The following is a 26,455-nucleotide window of genomic DNA, read 5'->3' as shown; positions in this document are numbered from 1 at the left end:
CACTGGCAAAAGGAGAGTCTAAGCCACGCAGTCATGGTGGTGGGACAGTCACTTGGGCTGGGCTTGCTCTCATAACGGCTTTGCACCACTGGTTCATGAAATCCTCTTTTTTTTTGGAGCAAAGTAAGGCTCAATACCTTTAGTTTTCACTTTTCTCTCAAGCCTTCCCAAATTAATCTATTTTATTTCTGCAGGTTTTAATGCTTGCTTTTTTATATTTTAATTATATTTTACGATCTGTATTGTTTTCTGCTCTTCTGTACACTGCTCAAGTGTTCTCTGAATGTAGCGTAGTTGATAAAATATTAGATATATACATATATATTTTTCAAAACCTCCTTGCCTGTCTGATGCCTGAGAACAGGTGGTAGTTTTGGCCTTGATTTGGCATTTGAGTGTGGTGGCAGTGATGCCTGTAGCTTCTAAGGAAGCCCAGATGACTGCTTGGTGATTATTTTTCCGGACGCAGCCATAGATGACTAGGTTGTCAATACATGCAGTGACATAGGCAGAGTGTGGTGCTGGGATATTGTGCACCACTACTTTGAAGATAGCAGAAACTCTGTGGAGCCCCAAGGATAGAATCTAATCAGGGTGGCAAAGGCAGTCATCTAGATCAGTGGAAGATTTCTATAGACTTTATGTACATCAGATAATTGGCTTTGTTCTGTTATGACCACATGCCCTTCCGTGATTACCTCCATTTGTTGCAGAGTCCTTTAAACCCAAATAGATTTTTTTCCTTTAAGTAAGTCCAGCAGGAAACTTGTAAAAAAACATTGTAACTCTCCTTCGGCAGTGGTAGCACATCTACCCAGCACATCTCCTGACAAAAAGAAAAACCACACAACCCACCATCCCCCATCATCTACAAAACATCAGATATTGAATTCTGAATAAAATGCATAATTGAGGCTATTTATGTGAGCCGTATGGTATTGATTTGCATAATTAAAAATGTGAATAGTTCAGTCTTGTAAAAATCAACACTGTATTTAATTTTTACTTTAATAGTCTTCCTATACAAGTACAATGTTTTGCATCAACACCAATAAAATATTGTTTACAAATTATCTCAATACTGAAGCTTTTGAAAAGCTAAGCAATATTTAAAATGTTCCACTTCCTAAAAAATGTTTGTGCAATTTAGTTTTTGCATAGTATAACATCAGCATAATTTCCCTTGACGTATAACTGAATAATATCAAATTTTCATTCTTTCTCCCAGTCTGTCTCGTCATACATTCCATTCTGGACTGTAAATCATTTTATTTAATTATGTTTTAAAGAAAAATCAATATTTTTATAACACTTTATAATATACAAATGGTTCATAAAACATTATAATATTGTTATTTTAATTATACTTGCAGACAATGATCCCAGGCACAGTTATGCAAGCGTGGCTTTAAAAAAAACCCACACACTTCTGTGTGTGCAGGATTGCAGCTATAAATATTAGATATTACTCACTTCACACAACCTACAATTTGTGTTTAATAAAGCAGTCCAGCCTAATAGCTTGTTGTGCTAAATAATCAATGTTTAGGGCAGGTGAGGATGAAAATAAGTGGATACCAACAGGTAGGAGTAACCATCATATTTAGTGGTGGTGAAGCAGAACTAAGAAGGAGATGGCAATGCCAGATACAAACACCCAACCAAAAGAGACATACATCCACAAAGATGTGAGGAATTCTTTTATCTGAGCCATACTTTTAAAAAAATCACTGTGTTTTATGTTTTTCAAGTGGGAAATATTCTTAATAGGCAATTATAAAAGAAATGATACATAAATATTTGAGGCAAACACGTAATACGTACTGGAAAAGCAATAGGCCTAGCTCCAAGTGTGAAAAGTGAAGTCATGGGTGCATATAATACCAAACATCTTTTGAATTTTGTGAGCTTGCAATAGGTTTGCAAAGCCTTTAAGGACAATAGGTCATAATGTTATGAACAGCCCTGTGATCTCTTGATGACAAATTTGATAATAAATAAAAATAAGTTGGATCTTGATCTATGGTCCAAGACTGGATTGTGGGTCATATTGAAGTTTCCCCCTATCCGCCTCCACAAAAGCTTGCAATTTCTTTAAAAGAAGGGCAAAAAAGACCATTGTTTCACATTGATGCTGCAGTCTGTAAAATGTGTCTTTGGCACAGCATCATAACAGGAAAGCCATTATAGGCAAAATTTTGGTGTTCTTGGGCAGCTGCCGCCAGCTTGTTTTTCACTGTAAAAAGCTATGACAATGCCCCTTGCTTTGGAGAATACCGAGTTTCATTAGGAGGCTCTGCTGTGGGTCAGAATTTTGGACATACAGTTTGTCAGGTGGGCCCCAGTTTCGAAAGTCTTCTCAATTCCTTGATTTTTGTTCAGTTCTGTCAGCTATAGTGGTTCGTGAATTGCTTCTCTGTTTCATTGCTAAAAATGGCTAAGAGGGCCTTTGCTGTTTCCTTCCCTACCAGTGGGGTCCCCATTGCCATTTTTGGAGCTGCAGAGAGATGCCTGTTAGCTGGGTGCACTTCAAGGTCCTTCAGGGAATAATACAAGGTGATATTGTGTTCCTTAGCCCTGTGGTTCCCCCTTGATATCCCCACTCATCCCTGGTGTGGTGGATTTTTACAAAAAATGAAGCTACAGACACCCCATTTTTAGTGGGATTGGTTGCAGAGTTCAGAATCAAGCACCTGCCATTATTGCAGGTTAGTTCTTATGTTCTTGACATGCTATGGAAGCACTTAATATGCTATGGAAAATCTGATGTAGCAATTGAACCATTAGCATCAGTAACTTACTATATGCACTCAGCATAATTACAGTCAGTGCAGATCAGCTGCAATATAGGTTTTATGGCACTTAGGGGGGTGGTTTAAAGCAGTGATAGCCATGCCTGAGCAATTATTGAACTGGGAAAAGAAAGAGAATAATTGGAACGGGAAACTCTTCAACATGAAAGTAAGTAATAAGAATTACACCTCAAAACACTGCAACAGCCAAAAGTGAGGTACCCTAAGCAATTAATATATGATGGCTTTAAAGATATAATTCTTCATGTCTCTTAACATTTACTCCCTTCCATTGTCTAGCTTGTAGATTTTATGTAGCTGGTGGATGGCTGCCAGAGTGTGCACTTACAAGCAATAAGTAAATACCAGATGAATTATTCAATAAAATATTACAGAAAGAAATATAATCCTAAAAATACCCTAGTAAGGAGTTTGATGGTATCTATCTCAGAAACTCAATTTGAATAATATGTCTAATTGGATCAAAATAAAAATTGACCTATACAGTGGTACCTTGGGTTACATACGCTTCAGGTTACATATGCTTCAGGTTACACACTCCACTAACCCAGAAATTGTGCCTCAGGTTAAGAACTTTGCTTCAGGATGAGAACAGAAATCGTGCTCCAGCGGTGCGGCAGCAGCAGGAGGCCCCATTAGCTAAAGTGGTGCTTCAGGTTAAGAACAGTTTCAGGTTAAGTACGGACCTCCGGAACAAATTAAGTACTTAACCCGAGGTACCACTGTACTAATAGGTGCTAGCTATTTTTTACTACCCATACCCTTTGACATTGATTGACAACTCAGTCTACAGCTGAAGAATAAAAGCAGAACCCTCCCATTTGGAGTACAATTGTTCCCCCCAGCCTAAAGATTCAGCAACCCTTTCTTCCTATCCAAAACTCATTACAAACAAATCCATATCCACTCTCACTCCCTTTGATTTTATTTTGTATTTTTAAAAATATTTTTATTACTACTGCTACAAACCAATCAGCATTCTTATCAAACCAAAACACAATTCACAAAGGAAGTGTTTTATTCCAAAATACCTGACAGAGACTTTTTGCAATAAGGAAAGTGCATGGAAAATGTGGGCTAATGCTTGTGTTGATGAAGGGTTGTCTCATCTCCCTGAAGACCAATCAGGTGCATGCTCAAGAAACAGGTCATCTCAAAGTGCCCTTACAATGGAAGACTCCCTCTGTGTGTGTGCATGTGCAGGTGTGCATGGAGCATCAAGCATCACTGCTGGTTCCTGAGATGGAGAGAGGTGAATTGTGGGGAGCTCAGTGCACTGCAGGCACAGTGGTAGAGCTAATCCAACACTCCTGCTGCTTTGCTTGTACCATACTGAGCTCCCTGAACATTTCACCTCTCCAGCTTAGGAAACAGCAGCGACACCTGGCATTGGGAAGGGCAGATAACCGCTACTGGTGTACACCCATACCTCCCCCTGGTAAATGGGTTTTGCAGGGTTTTGTATCGTTGCTAGCACCTGTCCATGCAGGAAATGGAGGCCCATTTTATACTGCCATTTTCACTTTGTGCAGGATACCTGGGAAGATCAGATGCATTGAGGAACCATGGTTTCCTTCTACTTGTGTGATCCTGCATGAGCCTCCGCTCGTATGCTCTGCCTCCATCCCCACCCCAGAAGAAGGAGATGAGCTTTACACTTGACATTCTGCAGCGATTTCCCTGAATCTAGGGGTTCCACTAAAACATAGTTACCTGCAGCAGCCACCCAATGGCTTCTATAAAGACATATTGCAGTCCCACCCCCTTTACTGTTTTACTTGATGTTTCTTATTGATGAATACTTTGCCACCAATGAACATGTTTATTAAAAAAAAAAGAGGTGAGCTTTTGCTTTTAACCTAACCACCGTTCCCCATTACATCTGAACATGTGGTTTCTTTAAATGGTGGTTTGTTGAAACAGGATCAAACCACAGCTTAAAGCAAAGTGGGGAATCTTTTTTTCTGTCAGGGGCTGTAATTCCTTCAGCAATAAGATACCAGGGGGTGTATGGCAGTGGTGAGCGGGACTGGAGCCCCAAAACAGCATGGCATTCCCCCTTTCTTCTCTTTTTTTCTTTTCCTCCACCCCTTTTCTTTGCTCTCTGCCACCCACTTCCCCCACTTTTCCTTCCTTGCTACCTATACAAAATTTGGCTGAGGGCTGCAGGAGGAAAACCTTCCCATCTCTTCCTTCTTACGACCACACAAGGGGGAGCTCAACCTTGGGGCTTATGCAGGTTCAGGAACTTAGCAGGCATCCATGGTTTCCTGCTCTGTCTCAACAGACCCTAGGTCAACCCTTCCTGAGCACTCAGAGTAATTTTTACTTTATACACTGGGCTCCCAGCTCCAAGTAGCAGGACTGGCACAACTTTTAGTTTTTCTAGCCATCCACTGGAAAACAAGGGACAATGCTGTCCCAGAATCTTCTGTGACATGTAGAGGACTTTGGGACATCATACCAGAGGGTAACAACCACTCCTTTCATTTATCGTTCCAACTCTTTTGTTTCCGTTGCTATTGGGGGGGGCAATGTATGGGCCCTTTGCCCAAAGGCTCCCACAATCATGCCCTAGGTGGTTAATCACCTCTGTAAGTTTTGAAAGGCATTTGCCTATTTGGAAAGATCTGGCAGATGTGTCTCCAGGAGCATCAATTTGCAAAGGCGCCTAGACACATGGTTTCCATTGTTTTTCAGACATGTGGGTGTCCTTTAAGCATGAACTGAGAATGCAGAAAATCATCTTTTGCTCCAACGTGTGACACACAGATTCAAGTGCCTTTTTATGAAGCCCTGGTCTGAGCCCTTGTGATTGCAAATGTTTTAAATGCAGGAACAAATATAAGTTGTTTCCTTTCGATGAAGTTGCACACAGCATGCCATGTGATGGATTTTGTGGGGAGGAAAGTCGATAATCTAATCTATATGAGCCTGGCAGTAATTACGAGTCACTAGAACATGTAAACAAAATCTGAGAATAGCAGCAGACGTTGCTAGTGAGCCACAGAAAATGTAAAGCATATTGTTATGAGGTTGGGTGAGTGGTGAGGAAGTAGTCTGTATGCCAAGACCCTTCTAACCACTAGATCCAACAAGTGTTAAAATATAAGCCAGGCTAGCTTTCTGTGCTGATGAGCCATTAAGGGGAACAAGGAAAGGGGCTCCCTCAACTCGCAGATAGTTAAACGGACAAAGCCAGAGTTGAGACTTGAAAGTTTGCAGTGATGTGAGCTAGAGGCTAAGTAGCAAACTGGGAGCCAAGAGGGAGACAGAGGGACGTTGGATTTCTGTTTGAATCCAAGGCTGCTGCTATGGGGGAAAGCAAGGCCTTCTTGGGGTGTTAATGCTGTGAACCCCTCCACTGCAGGCTCAGGATGTATATATGCGTAAATAAACCACATATCCTAAAAGACACCACAGCCAAAGGAAATACGAACCAAATATGAACCATTCAGAATCCCTGAAATCTCACACTGCTTGGAGATTGGGGTGGCATGCAACAATATATAATTAAGCCTGTGCTCATGCTACAGGATTCAGTTACCCAAGCCCCACTGAACTCTATGGGGCTTCTAAGTGTCTATATACAGTATTACTTTTTTATTAAGCTGTATTCAGCTGGATTCTATGGGACTTCTTTATATATATGTGTGTGTATTTATTAACATAGTACTTTTTGTCTGTATAATTCTAAGCACCATATCATGGGTTCCCTCAGCAGACCCGCCAAGTGTCCCTATTTTCAAGAGACAGCCCCAGATTTACAGAAGCCATTGTGGCACCTCCCTCTGCTGGCTCACTGGTCACCAGAGTACTAAAAGGCCTGGTGAGCTCCTATGGTTGGATTATTTCATCTGTGTGAGAGAAAGGAGATGTAAATAGGACTTCTCTCAGCATCTGAATTCTGTGATGATAGTGAATTCCTCTTGAGCTTTGATGTGTGAATGCCAAAACCATTTTAGGGACATGAGAGTACTAACTGTGAGCCTCGTTTCTCACATTTTTCTCTTTCTTTTCTGGGCTTCCAAGGCTGGGAAAAGTGTTTTCCCAGTTGGGAAGGAGAAATAAGATTTCGCCTCACCCTGAGACCACCCGCTCCACACCCCTCTTTTAAAGGACAGAAAAGGTAAAGCCATTCAGCATATAGATGTTGCTTCCATAGTAGTATTAGTCCCTAATGTTTCTTAAGAAAGGTGTCTCTGTAACTGTCTGAGGCCTATTTCAAGGTTCTGCAAAATAAAAATATTCCATGTTGCTCTTTGTTCCCCTATAGGCTCTGCATACCTCCTGCCAGAGGAGGATGGTGGAAGAAGATGGCCCAGGAAAATATGACAGTAATGTCTATTTCCAAGGATATGTTCAGTGTATATAAGAATATTAACTTGTAAGATATGGATTTCTTTGTTTTGTTTATTTTGTTTTGTTTTGTTTGTCTTTTTTAGTTTTCGAATGTTGATTTTTGTGTGTTATGTATTGTTATCTTTTGATATCTTTTGTGTTGTTGTGTGGAAAATACTAATAAAATTCATTTATTAAAAATTTAAAAAAAGAATGTCCCTAAAATAATTATAATTGCTAGCCTTCTCATATTTTCCCTGAAGATGACATAGTAGTAGAAGACCTGAAGGGAGAGGAGGGGTTTTGAAGTTGCCCATCATCAGTGAGCAGCAGGACAGCAGACTGAGAAGACAGAGAGGTCACCTAGTCAAAGTCATCGCTGCTAGGGTGAGAGGTATCCCTGCTATCTCTTCCAATAAAAAATTCGGGTGGGGGGGGTGGAATAGCCAGAGCCAAAGAATGGCAGTAGGGATGATAATTTAGGTAAACTGATTTCCTCTCATGTGCTCCTTTGTAGTAAAATTTCAGGGTGAGGAGCCATGGAACTTCTTGGAACTTGTGGAAGGGCTGTACCTCGGGGGGGGGGGTAGGCAGTCTGATTTACATACAGAAAGCGGACTGATGGAGAAGGGATGGGGCAGCTGCCCCTTCTCAAGTGGGCTGCAAGAGGAAGGCTGCTCCCTCCTTTCCAATCAGCATAGAAACACAGCTCTCCAACTTTCCACTGCCAGCTCCCGACAGGCTAATAAGACTTTTTGCAGGCTAGTAACTTTTGTGGGTTATTCACAGTGCTGTGTTCGTATTTGGTTCGATTGTCATTTGTGTTGGTGACTCACTTTCCCCATTGCAGGTTGCAATGTAGGCTTGAGACCGTCTTTTGGCAGATCTGCCTTCATGCTGCCCTTTTCCATCACTGCCTTCCTTTTTCTTTTTTCTTTTTGTTAAATTTTGTATTGATTTTACATTTTCAAAACGAGTTTCCAATATCAATACTAAACATTCATTTTTCAATTCCCCCCTCCCTGTTGACTTCCCTCAGCTTCTATTTCTGGTTTATTACATCAAATGATACATTCTGCTGTTTGTATATAATGTTATCACATTGTTAAATGTCTTTTTTTGTGTAAATAAAGTTGTAAATGTTTATTTAAATCCTGCCAACGAGTCCATGTTTTGTTTTGTTTTTGTTTCTGCAAATATAGTGTAAAAGGTTCCCATACTACCCTCCTTCTGTTGCTTGACTCTTTGATCGTCGGAGGCTGTGAGTGCAACCATGAACCACAGAACCTGAACATGGAGTTTGCCCTCTCTACCAACGCTGGGCAGAGCTCAACCACGGAATGAACCTCACCATTTCCCCAGTAAGTGTGTCTCTTTCTCTGGGGTTCAAGGGAGCACATTGGCCCAGCTGCAGCATGCTCTGCGATACAGCACTCATGGTAAAGCAACCCTCTGAGAAACAGCTTTTCGGTCGTGAACTTCACCTTACAGCTCAGACTGTCAAGGCAGTGGATGGTATATGCTAGGTCAATACTGACCATTGTCTCTCTTCAGCCACATATGAAGAGTTCTTCCTCCGAGACAGCCGCCCTCCAGGGGCACCAGTCTCACGGTAGGCTCCAGAGAGTGGGAACTAGGAAAGAAGCACAGGCGCCACCATGGGGGACCAAGGGGCGGAGAGCATGGGACTTCTGATTAAGCCAATTTAAGGCTGATTTTAAAGTGTGTATGCACGTTCCAGACTTAAAACCGGTTCATCAGAAATGTTGCCTTCCCATAATATACCAGAATCTGTCAAGCAGAGGGAACTTTAGGGCTGGGCATCTCTAAAAGAATTTTCTGCACCCTCATCCAAACTACAATTCCCAGGGGTCACTGGAATACATAAAACCAATATACTGTATGTTTATGGTGTAGATAGGCCCAAGGAAGAGAGCTGTGTGACTCTAGCACAGAGACGGGGTCCACAGCAATGTTTCTCTACCCAGCTTTGGCTGGCATGTAAGAGATATGGTTGTACTGACTGGCTGCTGGTGTGTGAGAGACGATGGCTATGATGATGGAACATTTGTTGTGCAGACATTCCCTTTCCCTCTTGGCAATCTGATTTCTCCTTTTGGCTAACAGTGTCACTGTTATCCCACACCATTTTCACGATCACTTCTTTCTCTCCTTCTGCTCATACTAATATTTCCCATTGTTTTATAGCTATACCTGGCTGGATATTGGGTCATTGTGTTTCAAACTTAAGATGCAGAAGGCAGAATTTACTGGGATTTCCCCAAACCTTCACTTTTGCCTTCTCTCAGCTTGCATCATCTCCCTTGAGCCTTCTCAGCAAATTTCAAGAGTTTGCCATACATTTAAAGCACATTATGAATGGCTTTCCCCAAAGAGTTGTGGGAACTGTAGTGCTACAACTCCCAACACCTTAAAAAACTACAGATTCCCTGATTCTTTGGGGAAAGCCATGTGCTTTAAATGTATGGTGTAGATTTACATGGGACAGGTTCAATCCCTGGCAAATTGAGGTAGCGCTGCGAAAAATACCCCTGTCTAAAACCTTGGAGAGGCATTGCCGGTCAGTACAATATGGATAGAACTATAATCAACAATTCCTACATTCTTATTGCTGATTTAAAGACTGTCAGTTTTCTTCCTATAATATTTCCAAAATTCTAATGACTCTAACCCTTATTCAAAACCATATCTTCTCTCACCTTGATTACTGTGATGTTTTCTTAGGCCTCCTGCAATTTTTTCTTTCCTATAAATCAGTGGACTTACATGTATGTACAGCATGCACAGAATTAGAGAGCCCTGCATCTAAAAGCTTCCCAAGTTATTAGTATGTACTGGTAACTGAGGGGATACCTTTGAAACATGACTACTATTGCCATTGCTGAATTCAAGTATTATCAATTGCTGCATTGTTTCTGCTCTTCATTTCTCCTGCTCCTCAATTAAAGTCAGTGAAGGGAGATTAATTAGGACAGGTTCACCAACCCAGTGCACAAGAAGGCTCCAGACTCTGAAGTAAGTTGGCCTGCCTATTTAGAAAGCAAGCTAGGAAGCATAACCTAAGCAATTTCTGTTAAATGAGCCAGGCTGTCTTCTCCTGCCTGTCAGAATGTTTAGCCAATGCATTAAGTCAGCGCTGTGATTGATAAGTGACTTGTTTGGACACCAGGCTACAGGAATTCCTGGGATCTTAACCAGGCCGGATTTATAATGGCACAATTGAAGTAATTGCACCTGGGCCCATGCCAGCAGGGACCCCCGACTCTGAGCTTTCATTTTTTAAAAGTCAGTCTCTAGCTTCTAGAAAGAAGTTATGTGTCATGGACTGCCGAAGTCAGGATGGCACTGATGGGTGGTTTGCAGAGGACCTTGGGGAGGGCTCCAGCGGGCTGGCTCACAGCGGGGTGATGCCCCACCTGCCCCCATCCACTTTGCAGGAGGCAGTGACATCGACCCCTTCACCTAGGTCCTGAAGGCATGAACAGAGGTGTGAACAGATGGAGCAGGTCCAGTCGCCCCAGGCAGAACATTAGCAAGGACTAAAGAACAGAACAGCAGGCTTTGCTAAACTGTGCTGGCCCTTTCCTTTATACCAGGATTGCATGATGGGCATCAACGGTAGAACAGTGTCCAGATCAAGGGAAGTAATGGTCTCAACTCTATTCTGCCTTGGTCAGACCCCACCTAGAGTACTGTGTCCAGTTCCGAGCACCACAATTTAATAAGGATATTGGCAAGCTGGAATGTGTGCAGAGGAGGATAACCAAGATGATCAAGGGTCTAGAAACCAAGCTGTATGAGGAACGATTGAAGGAGCTGGGTATGGAAAAGAGGAGACAGAGAGGAAATAGGATAGCCATCTTCAAATATCTAAATGGCTATCACGTGGAGGATGGAGCAAGCTTGTTTTTTCCCTGCTCTGAAGGGTAGGATCCAAACCAATGGCTTCAAGTTACAAAAAAAGAAGATTCTGAATAAACATCAGGAAGAATTTTCTGACAGCAAGAGTTGTCTGACAGTGGAACAGACTTCCTCGGGAGATTGTGGAGGTTTTAAAGCAGAGGCTGGATTGCCATCTCTCCAGGAAGTTTTAGCTGAGATTTCTGCACTTCAGGGGGCAGGACTATGATCCTTGGGGTCCCTTCCAGCTCTACAATTCTGGGTTTCTATGTTGTTGTTGGATCAATGTCGTCTTTGCTTGAGTGGCCGTATCTCCCGCAGTGCTGTTGGGTAACTGCACCGTTGCGAAGATATGTGTGTTGCCTGCTACGCCTTTGAACAGCGTTTTTGCATATGTATCACAGATCTCAGCACTAAAGCTTTTTTTTGGCGGGGGACATCATCTGAGTCCATGTTCTCCCATGACTGGGAGCCAGGACATTATGAAGCATAATGCAAAAGCAGCTATCTAAGCCAGGGGTCCCAACCTGATGCAAGCAGAGTTTCTGCAGCACAGACCACTTGCTGGACTTCACAGGGCCTCTTGCAACTCTAATTCCTCCACTCCTTTCTGGAACGAAAGGTTCGCCTGGGCAGCTGTGGTGGCACAAAGTTGGACAGGAGAAGGAGGATAGATGCCACCTCTTTAGGTTTTTCAAGGATGTTGGGAGAAGTTCTGAGGCCATTCCACCTCCTCTGTTTTTGCTGTTCATGGAAGAGCTGCCCCCTCCCCGCCGAATCAATTGAGTATTTTTATTATTTTATTATCACTGACTGTAATTCTTCCTTTTCTCAGTACATTTGCAAAAATCAAAATCAAAGAAAGGAAGGACAGCTCTTATTAATGAAGTTGCTCTGAAATGACAAATGATTAACCAGCAGAGGCTGTTACCAAAAGCAAGAATGGAAAGTTGACTAGGCAGTTCCAATGCAGGCTCAACCTCACAAGGTCCCCGGTTGGAAGGGAGGAAAAACCCCAGAATGGAAAAAGTGCTAACTCTGTTCCCTTCCCCTTTTGCAAGATTTGCACAGCCCATGGAAGAAATATTTGAAAAGAGGGAGGGGGAGCTAAGAAGTGCCATGCCTGTTTGCCTTCCCTTTGCTTTTCTGCCCATGCAAAGGCATATTGAAAAGGATCGGGAGAGAGAAGCTTTCTTGTCACTTATATGCTGATCAAGCACTGGATATCGTTTCCAATCAGTTCAACAGCACTTCTCTCTCTCACTAGGTCCTGGGCCCCACTTGGGGTTTCTGGCAAGGACTACCTCTAAGGCACAGAAATTTTGTCTCTCTTCTCATTAATAATAAAAATATTTACAAAGTTTTTAAACCCTCAGGGCTATTTCCCCCCCAGAAAAGTTGGAAAGCTTGGGTATTTAAGTTGGCAGCTGGTTTAAGTTTGTATTTCTAATTCAATGCAAGGAGCCTCAAAGTAGACTTGTTTACCCCAACCTCTCTTCAGGTGACAATTCAACAGATGTTTACCTTGAAAGAAGAGCTTGCTAACTTCCAGGGAAACATGCCTAGGGACTAGGCTGCGTGTTTTTTTAACTGTAGCAGTAAAAGGAGTTATTCTGCAGTAGCAATTGGACAAGGTTTGAGCCTTCCCCGGTGTAAAATGTTTGGCTGGTGGCAAAGCACAGATGTAACCCAGGTACAGGGCTCACCCGACAGAAACTGGAAGGCACTTGGTTTGTTTAAAGAAGCTCAAAGGTGGGAGTCCTACAACAGGGAAGAGAACTGACATTTTTTTCTCCAACAACACCCATCTCTCCCTGACAATTGGAAAGACACTCAGTCACTTATGCTCTATTGATTGGGATAATGAGGCAAGATGTGGCGTGTCTGTGCATTTACCTCTTGGCTGAATGAAGAAAGACCGGTATCTGTTTTGTGCCTCCTCTAATAAACCATGCAGCAGTGCTGGGGCACAATAGCTGGGGAGGTGAACTTGGATCAAGGAGGTCTTGGTGCAAATCCCAGCTCAGCCACAAATGACATCTGGCGGCCTACCTCACTCTCTCCAGAAAACCTTGCCTCTGTCTGAAACCGAATGCTTCTACATTCTGTGTCTCTTCTCCTTCACCACCAGCATCTTACCAACCGGAATCATACTCTGCTGCATACGAAAATCAAGTCTATAGTCCACAAACCAGCACTGGGCTCAACAGACAAAACAAAACAGCTTTAACCCTTCTGAAAGCAACAGGCTTAATTTTGTATTGGTTATTTGAGGCCTGGGTAGATGGTTCAGACCAGGGGTAGGCAACCTAAGGCCCGGGGGCCAGATGTGGCCCAATTGCCTTCTCAATCTGGCCCGCAGATGGCCCGGGAATTAGCGTGTTTTTACATGAGTAGAATGTGTCCTTTTATTTAAAATGCATCTCTGGGTTATTTGTGGGGCATAGGAATGCGTTCATTCCCCCCCCACCAAAAAAATAGTCCGGCTCACCACATGGTCCGAGGGACGGTAGACTGGCCCACCACAGCTGAAAAAGGTTGCTGACCCCTGGTTCAGACCATCTGATTGTGCTAATGGTAGCTCCACTTTCACTTGAGCCAAGCAGAAGCTACCAAAGCAGCCCCCCCCCCAGGCAAGCAACTCGTACCCAGGGTTGACTAGGGGGTCACAAAAATGCATCTCTTTATACTAGCTTGGAATGGCTAGGAGCCCACCCATGCACAATTAGATGTGTTCATGGGTGGAGTGCAAAGGGTGTCAAAAAGCTTTCTCTTTTAATTTCTGTGGTGGGGAGGGACACAAATACAGAGTGGGGGTGCTGTGCCGCTTCAGCTCCTTGCCAAGGGTGCAAGGGAGCCTAGGTGCATCTCTGGTTGTTTGCCCTGACCTTCTTGCCTCTGCCAAACTTCAGGAGAAAGAAGTTACAGAGCACTCAAACCTGAATCCTGAACCTACTTATGTGGAAATAATATGTGGCAGGGAGTTCTCCAGGATAGGCTTCCTATTGAGGGCAATGGGCTTTGCTCCTTGCCCAGCGCTAAGTGGCGTTTCTTTGTTGCTGTTGTTTAGTCGATTAGTCGTGTCCGACTCTTCATGACCCCATGGACCAGAGCACGCCAGGCACTCCTGTCTTCCACTGCCTCCCACAGCTTGGTCAAACTCATGTTCGGAGCTTTGAGAACACTGTCCAACCATCTGGTCCTCTGTCGTCCCCTCCTCCTTGTGCCCTCAATCTTTCCCAACACCAGGGTCTTTTCCAGGGAGTCTTCTCTTCTCATGAGGTGGCCAAAGTATTGGAACCTCAGCTTCAGGATCTGTCCTTCCAGTGAGCACTCAGGTCTGATCTTCTTGCAGTCCATGGGACTCTCAAGAGTCTCCTCCAGCACCATAATTCAAAGCATCAATTCTTCGGTGATCAGCCTTCTGCCTTGGGCGTTTCTTTACTCCCAAGTAAATGAGAGCAGCGGGGGACAGACACCCAACCAACCAACCACGGGGGGGGGGGTGCAAAAGTCTGTGGCAAGCCATCGCTCCCCTTCTCTCCCAGCGCACCCGTGGCCGGCCTGCTTGCTTTCGCGAGGGGAGACTCCTGCTCTCTCCCCAAGTGTTCCTAAAGACGAGGTGGGAGAGCCGGGCTCCCGATTATCGTCGATGGATTGAGCGGCGGCGGGTGGGGAGAGATCGTTCTCCCAAGGCGGGCGCGCAGGCGGAGGAACGCGCCCCGACTCCACCGGGGTGTCGGCGTGGTTGCCGGCGGTCCGGAAGAGGGGGGCGTGGCAGCCGGCGCCGGACCCCCTATCCTGCCCCGGTCCCGGGGGAGGAGGCTGGCGGCGGCGGCGGCAGCAGCAGCGTCACGTGGCCCCCACTCCCTGACTCTCCCCCTCCCCTCCCCTCCATCTCCCACCCCCTCCCATCCCTTTGTTGTAGCCGGAGCAGTAGCAGCGGCAGCATCGCCCGCGACGGCAGCAGCAGCGAGCAGCCGCCGCCGCCACCGAAGCGCACAAAGGGGCTCCGGGAAGAGACAGAGCGCCAGGGAAAAGGAGGAGGGTCGAGCAGCAGCAGCAGCCGCGGTTCCGAAGAGCCCAGAGGCGGCCCGGGATGCGGAGGGCTGGTTGGCAGCAGCAAGGCCGGCGGGTCCGCGCTCCTCCGGGCGGAGCCCGCTGATCCCCAGTTGGGCCCTGCGGCGGCGGCAGCGGGCCCCCTCCCCGGCCTCTCGCCAGCCCTCGCCATGGCGGCCCCCGCCCGGCCCCGGGCCTCGCCCGGCTGCTGCAGCGCCGCCGCCATCCTGGCGCTCGCGGTGGCCCTGTGCGCTCTGGCCCCGGCGCGGACGTCCAACCCGCTCTCGCCGGCCGCGCCGGCCGCGGATTGCGCCGCCGGCAAAGGGAAGGCGGGCAGCAACTGCTCAGGTAAGCGCCCGGGACGACGACGACGCCCCCACCGGCGGGCAGGGCAGGGCGAAGCGGGGCCGCGGCGCTCAGCATCCTTGCTCCCTCGCCACATGGGCTCCTTCACAATACCCGCTCTCTCTCTCTCTCTCTCTCTCTCTCTCTCCCCCCATGCGCGCCTCGTGTACCTTCCCCTCCCTTGCTCTCCAAGCTCCATCGCCAGCCCCATCTTTGCCTCGCTGTCAGTCGCTCATTTTAAAAACCTTCGTGCACATACATTCTTTCTCTTTCTCCCTCTCCCCCCCTTCACTTAGTCCAATGTTGCGCGCGTGCTTGGTCCGAATGAATTTGGTGGGACTTGTTTCTAAAGAAACATGCATAGGATCGAAGGCGTCGTGGCGTGGAGCGTGCGCCTCTGATTCCGCGCGCGCGCGCACACACCTTCGCTTTGCTTCCTTCGCGCTTCTTTTATTTTAGTGAGTTTGTGTTTCTCTCTTGCCCAGTTCTAAGGAAATGGGTCAGGTTAATCATAGTAGCGTCCAGTGAGGCAGGCAAGTCTGGGAGACTTCTGGAAGGCGAACCAGCCAGTTTTATGGGTGAACAGGGACTTTTTTTATTTTTATTTTTAAGGTTCCAGGTTTCCTTTCGTTTCAGAGCCTCGAGCTACTCTAGACTGTGCTTTTAAATAACGGAGTGCCTTAGGCTGCAGACCCCAGGAGCAAGTCTCATTAAATTCAGTATGCCTTACATGGAATAGAGATATGTGTAGGATTCCTCTGTTAATCTGCAAGAGGTTTTTCATCAAATCAGAGAAGTGTAATGTAGTTCTCACCTGCTGGTAAGCATGTTTACTCAGTATACATTCCTCTGAGTTTAATGGGACTTGAATTAGGATAGTTTCCTAACTTGGAGGATGTGAATTTCAGGCAGGCAGGCGGCGGGGGGGGGGGGGGGGAGCGGAGCACAGGGACTCTCAAGCCCCAGTACCAGTTATTTCAGAAACTGAATGCTGTCTGGTTCCAAATGTGATATGAAAAACACTGGCTGTATAACCTCATGCACATACAAGCACTCTTTCTCTTCTCTTGCACAAATTCTCCATCCTTGTGCTTATCTGTTTCCCATACATAGATATTATCACGCGTGCATTTCCTTCCTGGTGCAGACACACATGTAGGACTGCTGTGCATACATCCATGCAATGCATCTGATCTCTTCGGTGCATGGTTGAGGTCATGAAACTAGGGAGGCGTCCAGCGAATTCAGGAATGAGAGCACTGACCTTGTGTGGGCAGTGAGGAGTCAACAGTTCATGTATCCGGTACTGGTGGCGATAGGGGGTGCCAGTTCATTTCATGCTTCTGGGAACAAAGACCTTGCAGCCCTGGTCTCAGAATGTGGTTTTATTTTAGTTGTCACACAAGGAGGGGAATATTTTTTCTTGAAAGTAGGAGCAAAGTCTCAGCCCCAAAATCAGGAGGTGGAATTGTTTCTTTTGTTTCTGTCTCCTGAGTTCAGGCCCATCACCCCAGCTAATGAATGCAACCCATACCTTTCTCTCCCCCCCCCTTTGTCACCTCTCTTGCTTAAGAGAATGGTGTGAGAAGCAGAGAATGCAGAGGTGCTCAGGTATCTGTAACCCATTTAGGTAGTCACCTTGCTTTTTGTCTGCTTCTTAGTGTTCCTAAATACAATACAAATCCTAAAATCAAATCTGCTGCCTGTGCTGTGAAGCTGGTCACCAAGAAAAAGGATTGTTGCTGTGAATGCATTAGAATCAAAGAAAATATTATATTTTAAAAAACAATATTAGAGCCATGTCACTTGGCTGCTTTATCCTGTCTTTCCATGTGTTGTGTAAATGTCACAATACTCATTTTAAAAATGTAAAAAAATACCCCCCCCCCGGAATAATAGAAATCTAAACAGGAACACTTAGAAAATACATAAGCTTATAACTGGGATTGTGCTTCTAAACTAATATTTTTCTTAAGGATATTTCTGTTTAGTTCCTCCTCCAGACTAGGTATTTTACCTTCCTCAAAGCGTTCAAGCTGTTTCTTCTCCCTTTCTCATCTGAAAAGCATGGATGATTGCTCTGAAATGATTGCCAGTGGAAATTACGTGCAACTGCTAGTGCCAGATTGATGAGAGATTCATGAGAGGTACTTGGTGTCTTCCAAACCCATTGTCTTCCCTGTGAGATGAAGGCAGTTGCCACTTTGTAAGCAGACTCTGAGCACCTCGTGCTATGTGGTCCTTTTTGTACCATAAGCACAGACCACTTTCCAGTGGGGCTTATTCCCTGGCAAGTGTGCTGGGGATCGCAGTCTTAAGGCAGTTTTGCGCTGGGAGTTTCCTTCTTCATTTATATTTAAACATCATTTTATAGTACTTTCAATTTAGAGTACCGTCACTAGATTCTGCCAATATTGATTAGCAAATTTCTCAGAGAGGCACATGACGCAAAAGCCACAATGTAAATTTCATCTTTGTTTGTTCTCTGTTCGCTTGTTGGGTTCTTCATGCTCCAATACCAGACATGTTGGTGGTGTTGGGGAATAAATCACTGTTCTTCCATCCTTGACTCCTGCCCCTTTTGCATTCCCTGAGATGACTGTTTGAGTTTTATGCAAAGAAAGATTAGTAGGTTAATGTGCTACTGCCAAATACCAGCTTACTTGACAGGTACATATTACCACGTGGGGGGGAGGGAACTCTGTAAGATTCAGTTTAGAAAGCTAGCAAACAAATCTAGTTTCCAAAATAAAGTGTAGAACATTAAAGTGATGTCTTTGTATCACAAAATAATAGTGTTCTCAAAGCAAAGAGGTGAAATGACACCATACGAAACATGCAGAGTGATGGGAACCAGTAGAACATGCACAAAAATATAAAATGAAAGCTAGGAGTGGAAAGCAGTGTTGTTTGCTTTTTTCGGGTGAAGATTTTCTTTGGCAAGCCAGGATCTTCAGCCTGCACAATTCCACAGACTTTTCCTTAGATTGAAAGTTACTTCGTTTGACTACAGTTCAGATTTCCAAGCCTAATTAATTCATCTGAATTACGCCACTGCGTAGATGCTCTTTTCAAGGTTTAGGTGCTGATCTTTTTGTGTGCGGCCTCTACTTCCCCAAACTGATAAACTAGTCTTGTGGGAACCATGTTTCTCATCTTTCCACTTTGCTTCTTCAATGTGTTCCTGCCATGTCATAATGATGCCATTTTACTGCAACTGCTGTTGAGGTTGTCCATGTGCTCCTGAAACACACATTATTACTCATTTTCTATGGGTCTCCCTTCCCTGTACCAGGAATAACCAAATGACAGAATCACATAACCTCACCAGGATTACATAGGTATAACCCACATTGACATTCTTTTCCCGTAAAAGCCAGCGGATGTTGGCTCAAGCAGTTCTAATGAGTTCCCTGAGATCCTGTGTAGTTCTTTCATTCAGACATTATTTGGTTTGCTGTGAGATCGAGTCACCAGTCAATCCTACCACAATAGTTACATATTAACTGGATCTTTACCAGAAAGAAAATAAGGTAGAAGTTAGCTGTGGAAGCTGCATCCCCTTCCTCTGTTCTCTGGGCTTTTGGTTGAATGGGATAGTGGTGTTTGTATAGTGGCATAGATCCTAAAATAAGTTTAAAGGAAGTTCATAGAAATAAGATTTTCCATCTTTTCCTCCCTGACCCTGTACCCCATCCTACATTGTTCAGGAGGACACCCCACCCCCACAGAGGCATGCAGGCTGCTGCAGTGGGAAGAAGGGGACAGGATACTTTAGTCAGATTATCTAAGGACATAAGACCATGTATTCATTTTGTGATAGTTGTTCAGCTCTGTTGCTACATCCGGGTGGAGATGCTGTACATCAGAACGTGGACCTGCTTGCTTTGTTTAGGGCAGAGGTAGGAAACCTGTGACCTTTTGTTTAGTGGTTTAGTCGTGTCCAACTCTTCATGACCCCATGGACCAGAGCACGCCAGGCACTCCTGTCTTCCACTGCCTCCCGCAGTTTGGTCAAACTCATGCTGGTAGCTTCGAGAACACTGTCCAACCATCTCATCCTCTGTCGTCCCCTTCTCCTTGTGCCCTCCATCTTTCCCAACATCAGGGTCTTTTCCAGGGAGTCTTCTCTTCTCATGAGGTGGCCAAAGTATTGGAGCCTCAGCTTCACAATCTGTCCTTCCAGTAAGCACTCAGGACTGATTTCCTTAAGAATGGATAGGTTTGATCTTCTTGCAGTCCATGGGACTCTCAAGAGTCTCCTCCAACACCATAATTCAAAAGCATCAATTCTTCGGCAGTCAGCCTTCTTTATGGTCCAGCTCTCACTTCTATACATCACTACTGGGGAAACCATAGCTTTTACTATATGGACCTTTGTTGGCAAGGTGATGTCTCTGCTTTTTAAGATGCTATCTAGGTTTGTCATTGCTTTTCTCCCAAGAAGCAGGCGTCTTTTAATTTCGTGACTGCTGTCACCATCTGCAGTGATCATGGAGCCCAAGAACGTGACCTACCAGGTGTTTTAACTCCCACCATCCTCAGCTTAGCATGGCCAATGTTCAGGGATGATGGCAACCTCAGATCACAGGTAGGACCACACTGTTCCCATCCAAATTTAGGAAGCTTTGTTTTGTGCATTGCTTGCGCATCTGGAGGATGAAGTTGGTTTTGCATTTAGCCTCACTCTTCAGCTCAGAGCTATAAGAGTTCCTTCTGCACTGAAACAACCTTTGCTTTTAATAAGCCTGCTCTTCTGTCTTTTAGCAGAAGTCAGCCTCTCAGAAATTTAGCAGATGAAGTTTTTCCCTGCCACTTACTTCCACAAGGAAGAGATTACCCTACAGAGTTCCTTCAGGTCAAGCTCCTGTTAAGTTCATGGGGGCACAACTAGTAAACAAAAAGGGGCAATGAGACAGACATAGAAACCCAGCATGGTGACCTGCTTGTAACTAGGTGATTAGTTACCTAGGTGTAACTAGGTGGTATCCTTCATGTGTCCTGAAAAGGAGAGGAAAGTTCTTATATTCCTAAAGAAATGAGTGATTTGGTGAATCTGCATTCACCTGCACTCATATTTACTTAAGCAAACAAAATTGGCATCTTCTGTAGGGATCATTCAAAAGGACGCGGCATCTGTGCTGCTGTTATTTATTTCTTGTGTTAACTGGTACTTAAATGAAAATAAGCCACAGGCTTTACCCTTGGGCTTCCCAACTATAGAAAAGGAAGACAGAAGGGAAGGAAAAGGAAAAGGTAGAAAAAGAAGGGAGATCTGGACAGAAGAGGAAAGGAATTAATGGTCCTTAACATCCAGTAGGGGTCAGGCCTGTGCCCTTGCTAGGTAGGAATTCAGCATCCCTGCTTCAGCATCCCTAGCTGCCGGTCATTCTTTGGCCAGTAACTGAGACCAGTACAACCTTCTCCTCTAGGGCAGCTGACAATTGGGGCAGAGTTCTTTCTAGCAGAGCAGGGGGCAGATTGGAAAGCAAAATCCCTGCATCTGTTTCTTATCCTGCCAAAGGCTCATTTCCTCCCTTGCTGTGATATTCTTCCTGAGAAGGGAGAGAGCGCAACCTTCCTGGGCCTGGTGTGACCTTTCCCTTGTTTCAAAGCTGTCCTGCTTTTAAAGAACTGGTGTTCCTAAAGCAGCTGAAAGGATGTAACAGCTTCAGGTTGCTTTCTGGCTCACCCTGTGCTTTTCAGCCAGACGGCCCTCTTTTTTCATGCTGGATTGGAGTGGGGGGGGGAGAAGTGTCCCCCAATGTTTTGAGCACACGTGAGAGATGTCTCTCTGCCACCAATCCTGTGAGCAGGAGGCAGCTGGTCTCCAAGGAACAACTGAACAGCAAAACTGCAGGAAAGCTGCAAAATGTAGCTTTGGTAGCAGAATTCAGTTTCCTAAGTATCTCAGCTATTATATGTTCTGTATATATATGCCAACCTCTTCAAGAATTTTGGGTGCCAAAGGAGGGACTAAGTTTTTCCCTGTGCTACTTTTCTAGAAAAAGAGACACCAGAACTCACCATAGACACCTCCCTTGTGCTCTTATAATGGCAATTGCACCCACCTATGAGGTACCAGAACTGAGTTCTGGTACCAGAACTGAGTTCTGGTGGATTCTGACTGGATAAAAAAGCCTTGGCTTTTCCCATCTTCAAGTAGAGTCAGTGTTCTGCATAGGTTATTACTCCTCCTTTTGCCTAATGGAAGAAGACTAAATTATGCAAAGTAAGAGTAATCATGGGCATTTTAAAATGCAGATACTTTATACAAGTTGCAGAACGGAGGGTTAGCTATGATAGCCTCTTGTAACAAAAACGACCAAGAGTCTTGTGGCACCTTAAAATGTAACCAATTTATTCTGGCATAAGCATTTGTGGACTGCTGTTATCCATGAAAATTTATCCCATAATAAGTGGGTTAGTTAATTTTTAAGGTGCCACAGATAACTGGAGATACCTTGGGGCATATTTTTTTTTTAAAAAACCTGAATGCTTAGTTCCAGTAACACCCCCCCCCCCCCGACCAGATGGACTGAGGTGTAAAAAACTCTGCTGGATCCAGTCAGATTATGAGTCCATCTAATCCAGTATTGTCTGCTCTGACTGACTGGCACTAACTCTGTGGCAGAAGCCTTTCCCAGCCACATTAGTTGTGAATCTTTTGCTGGCCGAGCCTGGAAATTTCTGAATGCAAAGCCTGTGCCCTGTCAACTATGAGCCTTACCCAGATTTTCTTGAAAGCCTTTCTTCCTCATGATTTTTTTCCTTATAATTGATTTTGTATGCTGTTCTTACATAGTTCATCCAGTGGTTTCCCATCCAAAGGGCTGATTAAGTCCACACCTACTTATCTTCAGCAACATCAGTTGCTCTGAAACCACTTACAATTTTCCCCTCCTCGATGGAAGCTGCTCTTTGTAGGAAAGGGGGTTATTTGCCTACCCAATGAACAGTTCAAGGAGCATGTTTATATGGTGGGGTGTGTGTGTGTGGAATGAAGGCGTTCATTTCACTAAACATTTGTCTTGGGCTTGACAAATTTTCCAGGGTGGAAAGAATCATAAAAACCCATTATAACACTTCAGACATCTCTTTCCACCCCCTGCAAATGCATGGAAACAGAAGCAAAAAAGAGGAGACATTCTGCAATGGTGTATTAGTAATGGCGTATGGGAAATAAAAGTAATGAAATAGGGCTCATAATAATGAAATACTAGGGAAGATGGGAAGTAAGGGAATCATGAGCTTTGCTGACAGATGATGCCAGTAATGCAAAGGCAGCATTGATCATCTTAATGGACAAGTAGCCCCAGCTTACTGTCATAGAATGGGCTTCCGTTAGCCTGCACCTGCTTTTTCTTGATCATAGACATGCTGGAAAGCATTTATAGTTCAAATGAAATTGCAAACTATTTCTGGGGTTCGCATTTCAGCTGAAAGAGATGTTCTGCTACAAACAGAGGCTGTGGAACCACAGTCCCTGCAAAATAGCAGGGAGGGAAAGGGTGACATTTGCTGGGTAGCACTGACAGGAGAGGGGTGTTTAACTCTTCCCTTCCTCACTGCTTTTCTCTGCAACCCTTTTCCTCCCCCAGCTACTTTGCTGTATGATGCAAGAAATGCATGCCAAGGAACCGCAGCCAGAGGGGATTGTTAAGTGCCTCTCATGCAGTTTGCCTACTTCTCCATGCAAATTTTCCTCCTTCCCTCTCCTGTTTAGCAGCAAGTGGTATTCTGAGCCTTTCAAAAGACCTCAGAAAAACATGGTAGGCATACAATGGGGACTTGCAGGCTTATAAGAACAACAGGGAGAAAAGGCATGACAGCTTATTTAAAGAGGACAGCTAATCTAAAACAATACAAAGAGTACTTTCAGATATATCTTGCTTGTTGATTAGTAATTTAATCTACAGTGACAACTTTACTGTGTCTATTTAGATATTGCATTTCTTTCCTGATCTCATACCTCATTGACTGCCATAGTTGGATTCAGTGTATATTAAAATTAGTTTGTGTCTCAGTAGTCAGAGCAACTATGTGTATGGGGTGTTAGGAGAGGGGTAGTACCTCTGGTGGGGGACATGTTGTGCTTCTTCTGGGGTAGTTTGTCCACCTTTGGTCTCCATCCTGTACTCAGCTCCCACCTGTGGCTCCTAGAAGCTGTCAGCATGTAACAGAAGCCACACCTCGGGAACGGCTGGCTAAACCAGGTGAGGGTAGCTGATGGCTCTCAAATACTTGGAATGTTAGGGACTTCTCCTGCATGCAAAGACAGGCTCTGGCAGATTGAGACCAATAGTGGGTCCAGCGATCAAGAAGGCAGTTTCTGTACGAGCTGTAGAGGGAAGTGGGGGCAGATGGGGCTCATCAACCTGGGAAGAAGAGAAAAGGACCTAAGCCTCTGCTGCCTTGCAGCTATACTGATTTGTGAAAAAGGCTTCGGGAGTAAACCCCGTGGAAGAATCTGTACCTGCTGACTTGCAGGACATCTTTGGAAGAAGAAAATGCTAAGGAGTAAACCCTACACAAATCTGAAGTGGGGTCCCTAAGGCAGTTGGATGGCATCTTGTATGCTGCCTTTCAGCAACTCCTGCCAGCAAGCTGGTGCCAAACGCATTGCTCTCCTTTGGATTGCATCAGTGAGGCAAGGGTTTGTGGGTTGCCATCTGGGCAGCCCAGGACCTCCATACACCCTGCCCAGGCTTGTGCCCCAGAGAGGTCACTTTGGTGCTGCTAACACAGCAAAAACAATGCGGGAGACAGCAGTTACAAGTTACTGGTCTCTGCAGCCACAGCAGTTGCTGTGATTCTTCAGGGATTTGACTTCACCCCAGGAGGTGCACTCAGTTGTCTCTTAAGACAGATGGATGCCAGCAAAAAAGTCAGAGCAACTGAGGACACATTGTGAAGCCATCAAACTACTGAGTGGTTTTGGAGAGTAAATATGTCTGAGCAAAATTTACAGCTGTAGTCTAGGACTGAATGGAAATCCACAATGGGCCAGGTCCGGAAAGCTTTCTTCTGGGCTGTGTCTTATCCTGCAGAGTACAAAACAAGCTCAGTGCTTTTTATTCTGGACTAGAGTTTGCCAAGCAGGCATGTTATCACATGTTATCCAAGCAAGTGATCACAAGTTGTTATTAAGTGCAGGGTTTAGGGAAACATCTTAATCAACAATCAAGCAGCTTCATTTGCAAGGAGTCTTCCCTTCAGCTTGAAAACCTCGTCATGCATTAGTATCGGTTGGATTATGTGTGGGAATTATTAATTGGTTGTTATTCTGAAGCGTGTTCATAATTCTGATATGCAGTCTAGACTGAAACAACCAAACAGACTAGCAAAACAGGATCAAAATTACGGTAGAATTTGACAGTGTAGAAATTGCAGGCTACCTAGGAAGAGGCTGCTGCTACCAGTACCATATTGGAGCCTTTTCAGTGGAAACTTGGCTACCATTTTTCAGGACTACTAGGTGGGTTTCAGCACTATTATAACACCACCACCTCGTGCAGTGGTGCCTCATTTTCTCCCATCTCATAGGAGTGAATGGAAGCATTCTCTAAAATGGGAGAAATTCTTATTGCTGGAGATGCCAGTGTCTGGGGAGAAGATAATGTTTTACCTTCTTTTTACCCTGGTATGTTCCTGATTGTAACCTATTGACTTTGACCCACAGAACTGAGTTAGAGGCACTTGGAAATAAGCCAGCTGCTGTCTGCATATCCAGACCTCTTTCTCTACAAGTTCCATTTCGTGTTGTCATGTTAAAGTGTTTTGGAAATAAGAGCTAGATGATATATCTGTAACATGATGCCATCAGTTATGAACCCAGTGCTAAATATGTTTTCAGTGGGACCTGCTTCTGAAATTCCTAGTAAATTTGCCGTAGCACCACAGGCTTCATCTGACCAAATAATACTTTATATATCAGTTTCGTATGAGCTTGTCCAAACTGAGCATTAAGTAAATTCAGCTTCTGTCATTTTTTTATTGGCAGAAATGTAAAAAAAAGAAAAAAGAAGTGTTTTTTGTTTATCAGTTTTAGATCCCTCCTGTAGAATAAGGTTCTCTTGGTCTTACTTGTATCAGTCTGTGTGAACAGACTTACCATTTGGCTACTGAAATACTTTTACAGATTCAGAGCTCTGCTTACATGAGAAACTCTATAATGAGTTAACAGAAGAATAAACCGGATTGTAAAACGATACAAAGCAATAAAAATAAAATAAAAGCATGTTACGCCTCTAGCATGCTTGTCAGAAAACCTAGGGTGTATTCACAGTTAGTGTCTTCAAACAGGAATATGTACTCCAGCAGTAAATTCAGTGCTAAGCTGATTCCAAGTTGGGTAGCTGTATTTCATCTGTTGCAGCAGAAAAACAAAGCATACTATTGCACCTTAAAGACCAACAAATTTATTGTGGCATAAGCTTTCATAAGACTACAACCACCAGAAGCATGAAGTGTTATTCTCAGCTTGGGAGATCTGCACAGGGGCACAAAGAGGAAAATAAAAACAGTGAGGGTAGATGGCTAGGAAATGCTAAAAGTCCATATTTCCTCTGATATCTTCATGCAAAGGTCCGAAGTATATAAGAATGGTGACCCATTCAAAAGAGCAACAATTGTAATGCACTATGCCTTCCTGAATTCTAAGATCCTTCTTGAAGGTCCTGCTCTCCACATGAAGTGAGGTGGGTGGCTGCCAAAGAGAGGGCTTCTCAGTACTGGCACCTCAGCCATGGAACATCCTCTCCAGATGGATGGACCTTCATGGTCCATCTCTCCATGGACCTTCTCCGTGATCCTTTCAGCAACAGTTGGACTTTTAAAAATTCACGCATGCTTCTAAATTGTGTTTTAATTCTGGTTTGTAAATTATTGAATGTTCCCTGTATGCAAGGAAGTTTCTTTTCTTTTCTTTTGCTGGCCTAAAAAAAGAAAATTATTGTATGCTGTGTTTTTAATAT

The 26,455-nt window shown here is 44.5% G+C and overlaps 1 protein-coding gene across 1 annotated transcript in view; it reads left to right on the top strand.

Annotated features, from left to right (window-relative positions):
- Positions 1–14,515: 14,515 nt before the first annotated feature.
- The window catches only part of TMEFF1 (transmembrane protein with EGF like and two follistatin like domains 1), a 70,893-nt gene continuing 58,953 nt past the window's right edge, over positions 14,516–26,455 (top strand). The window contains exon 1 of the mRNA XM_083624669.1: positions 14,516–15,482. Coding sequence (XP_083480795.1) covers positions 14,531–15,482 — 952 coding nt within the window. The 5' untranslated portion in view covers positions 14,516–14,530. The remainder of the gene's footprint in view (positions 15,483–26,455) is intronic.

Source organism: Podarcis filfolensis, assembly GCF_964270895.1.
Source record: "Podarcis filfolensis genome assembly, chromosome: 7".
NCBI classification, from domain to species: domain Eukaryota; kingdom Metazoa; phylum Chordata; class Lepidosauria; order Squamata; family Lacertidae; genus Podarcis; species Podarcis filfolensis.
The sequence above is the reverse complement of the archived record's forward strand: the minus strand, read 5'-3'. Positions and strand labels throughout refer to the sequence as shown.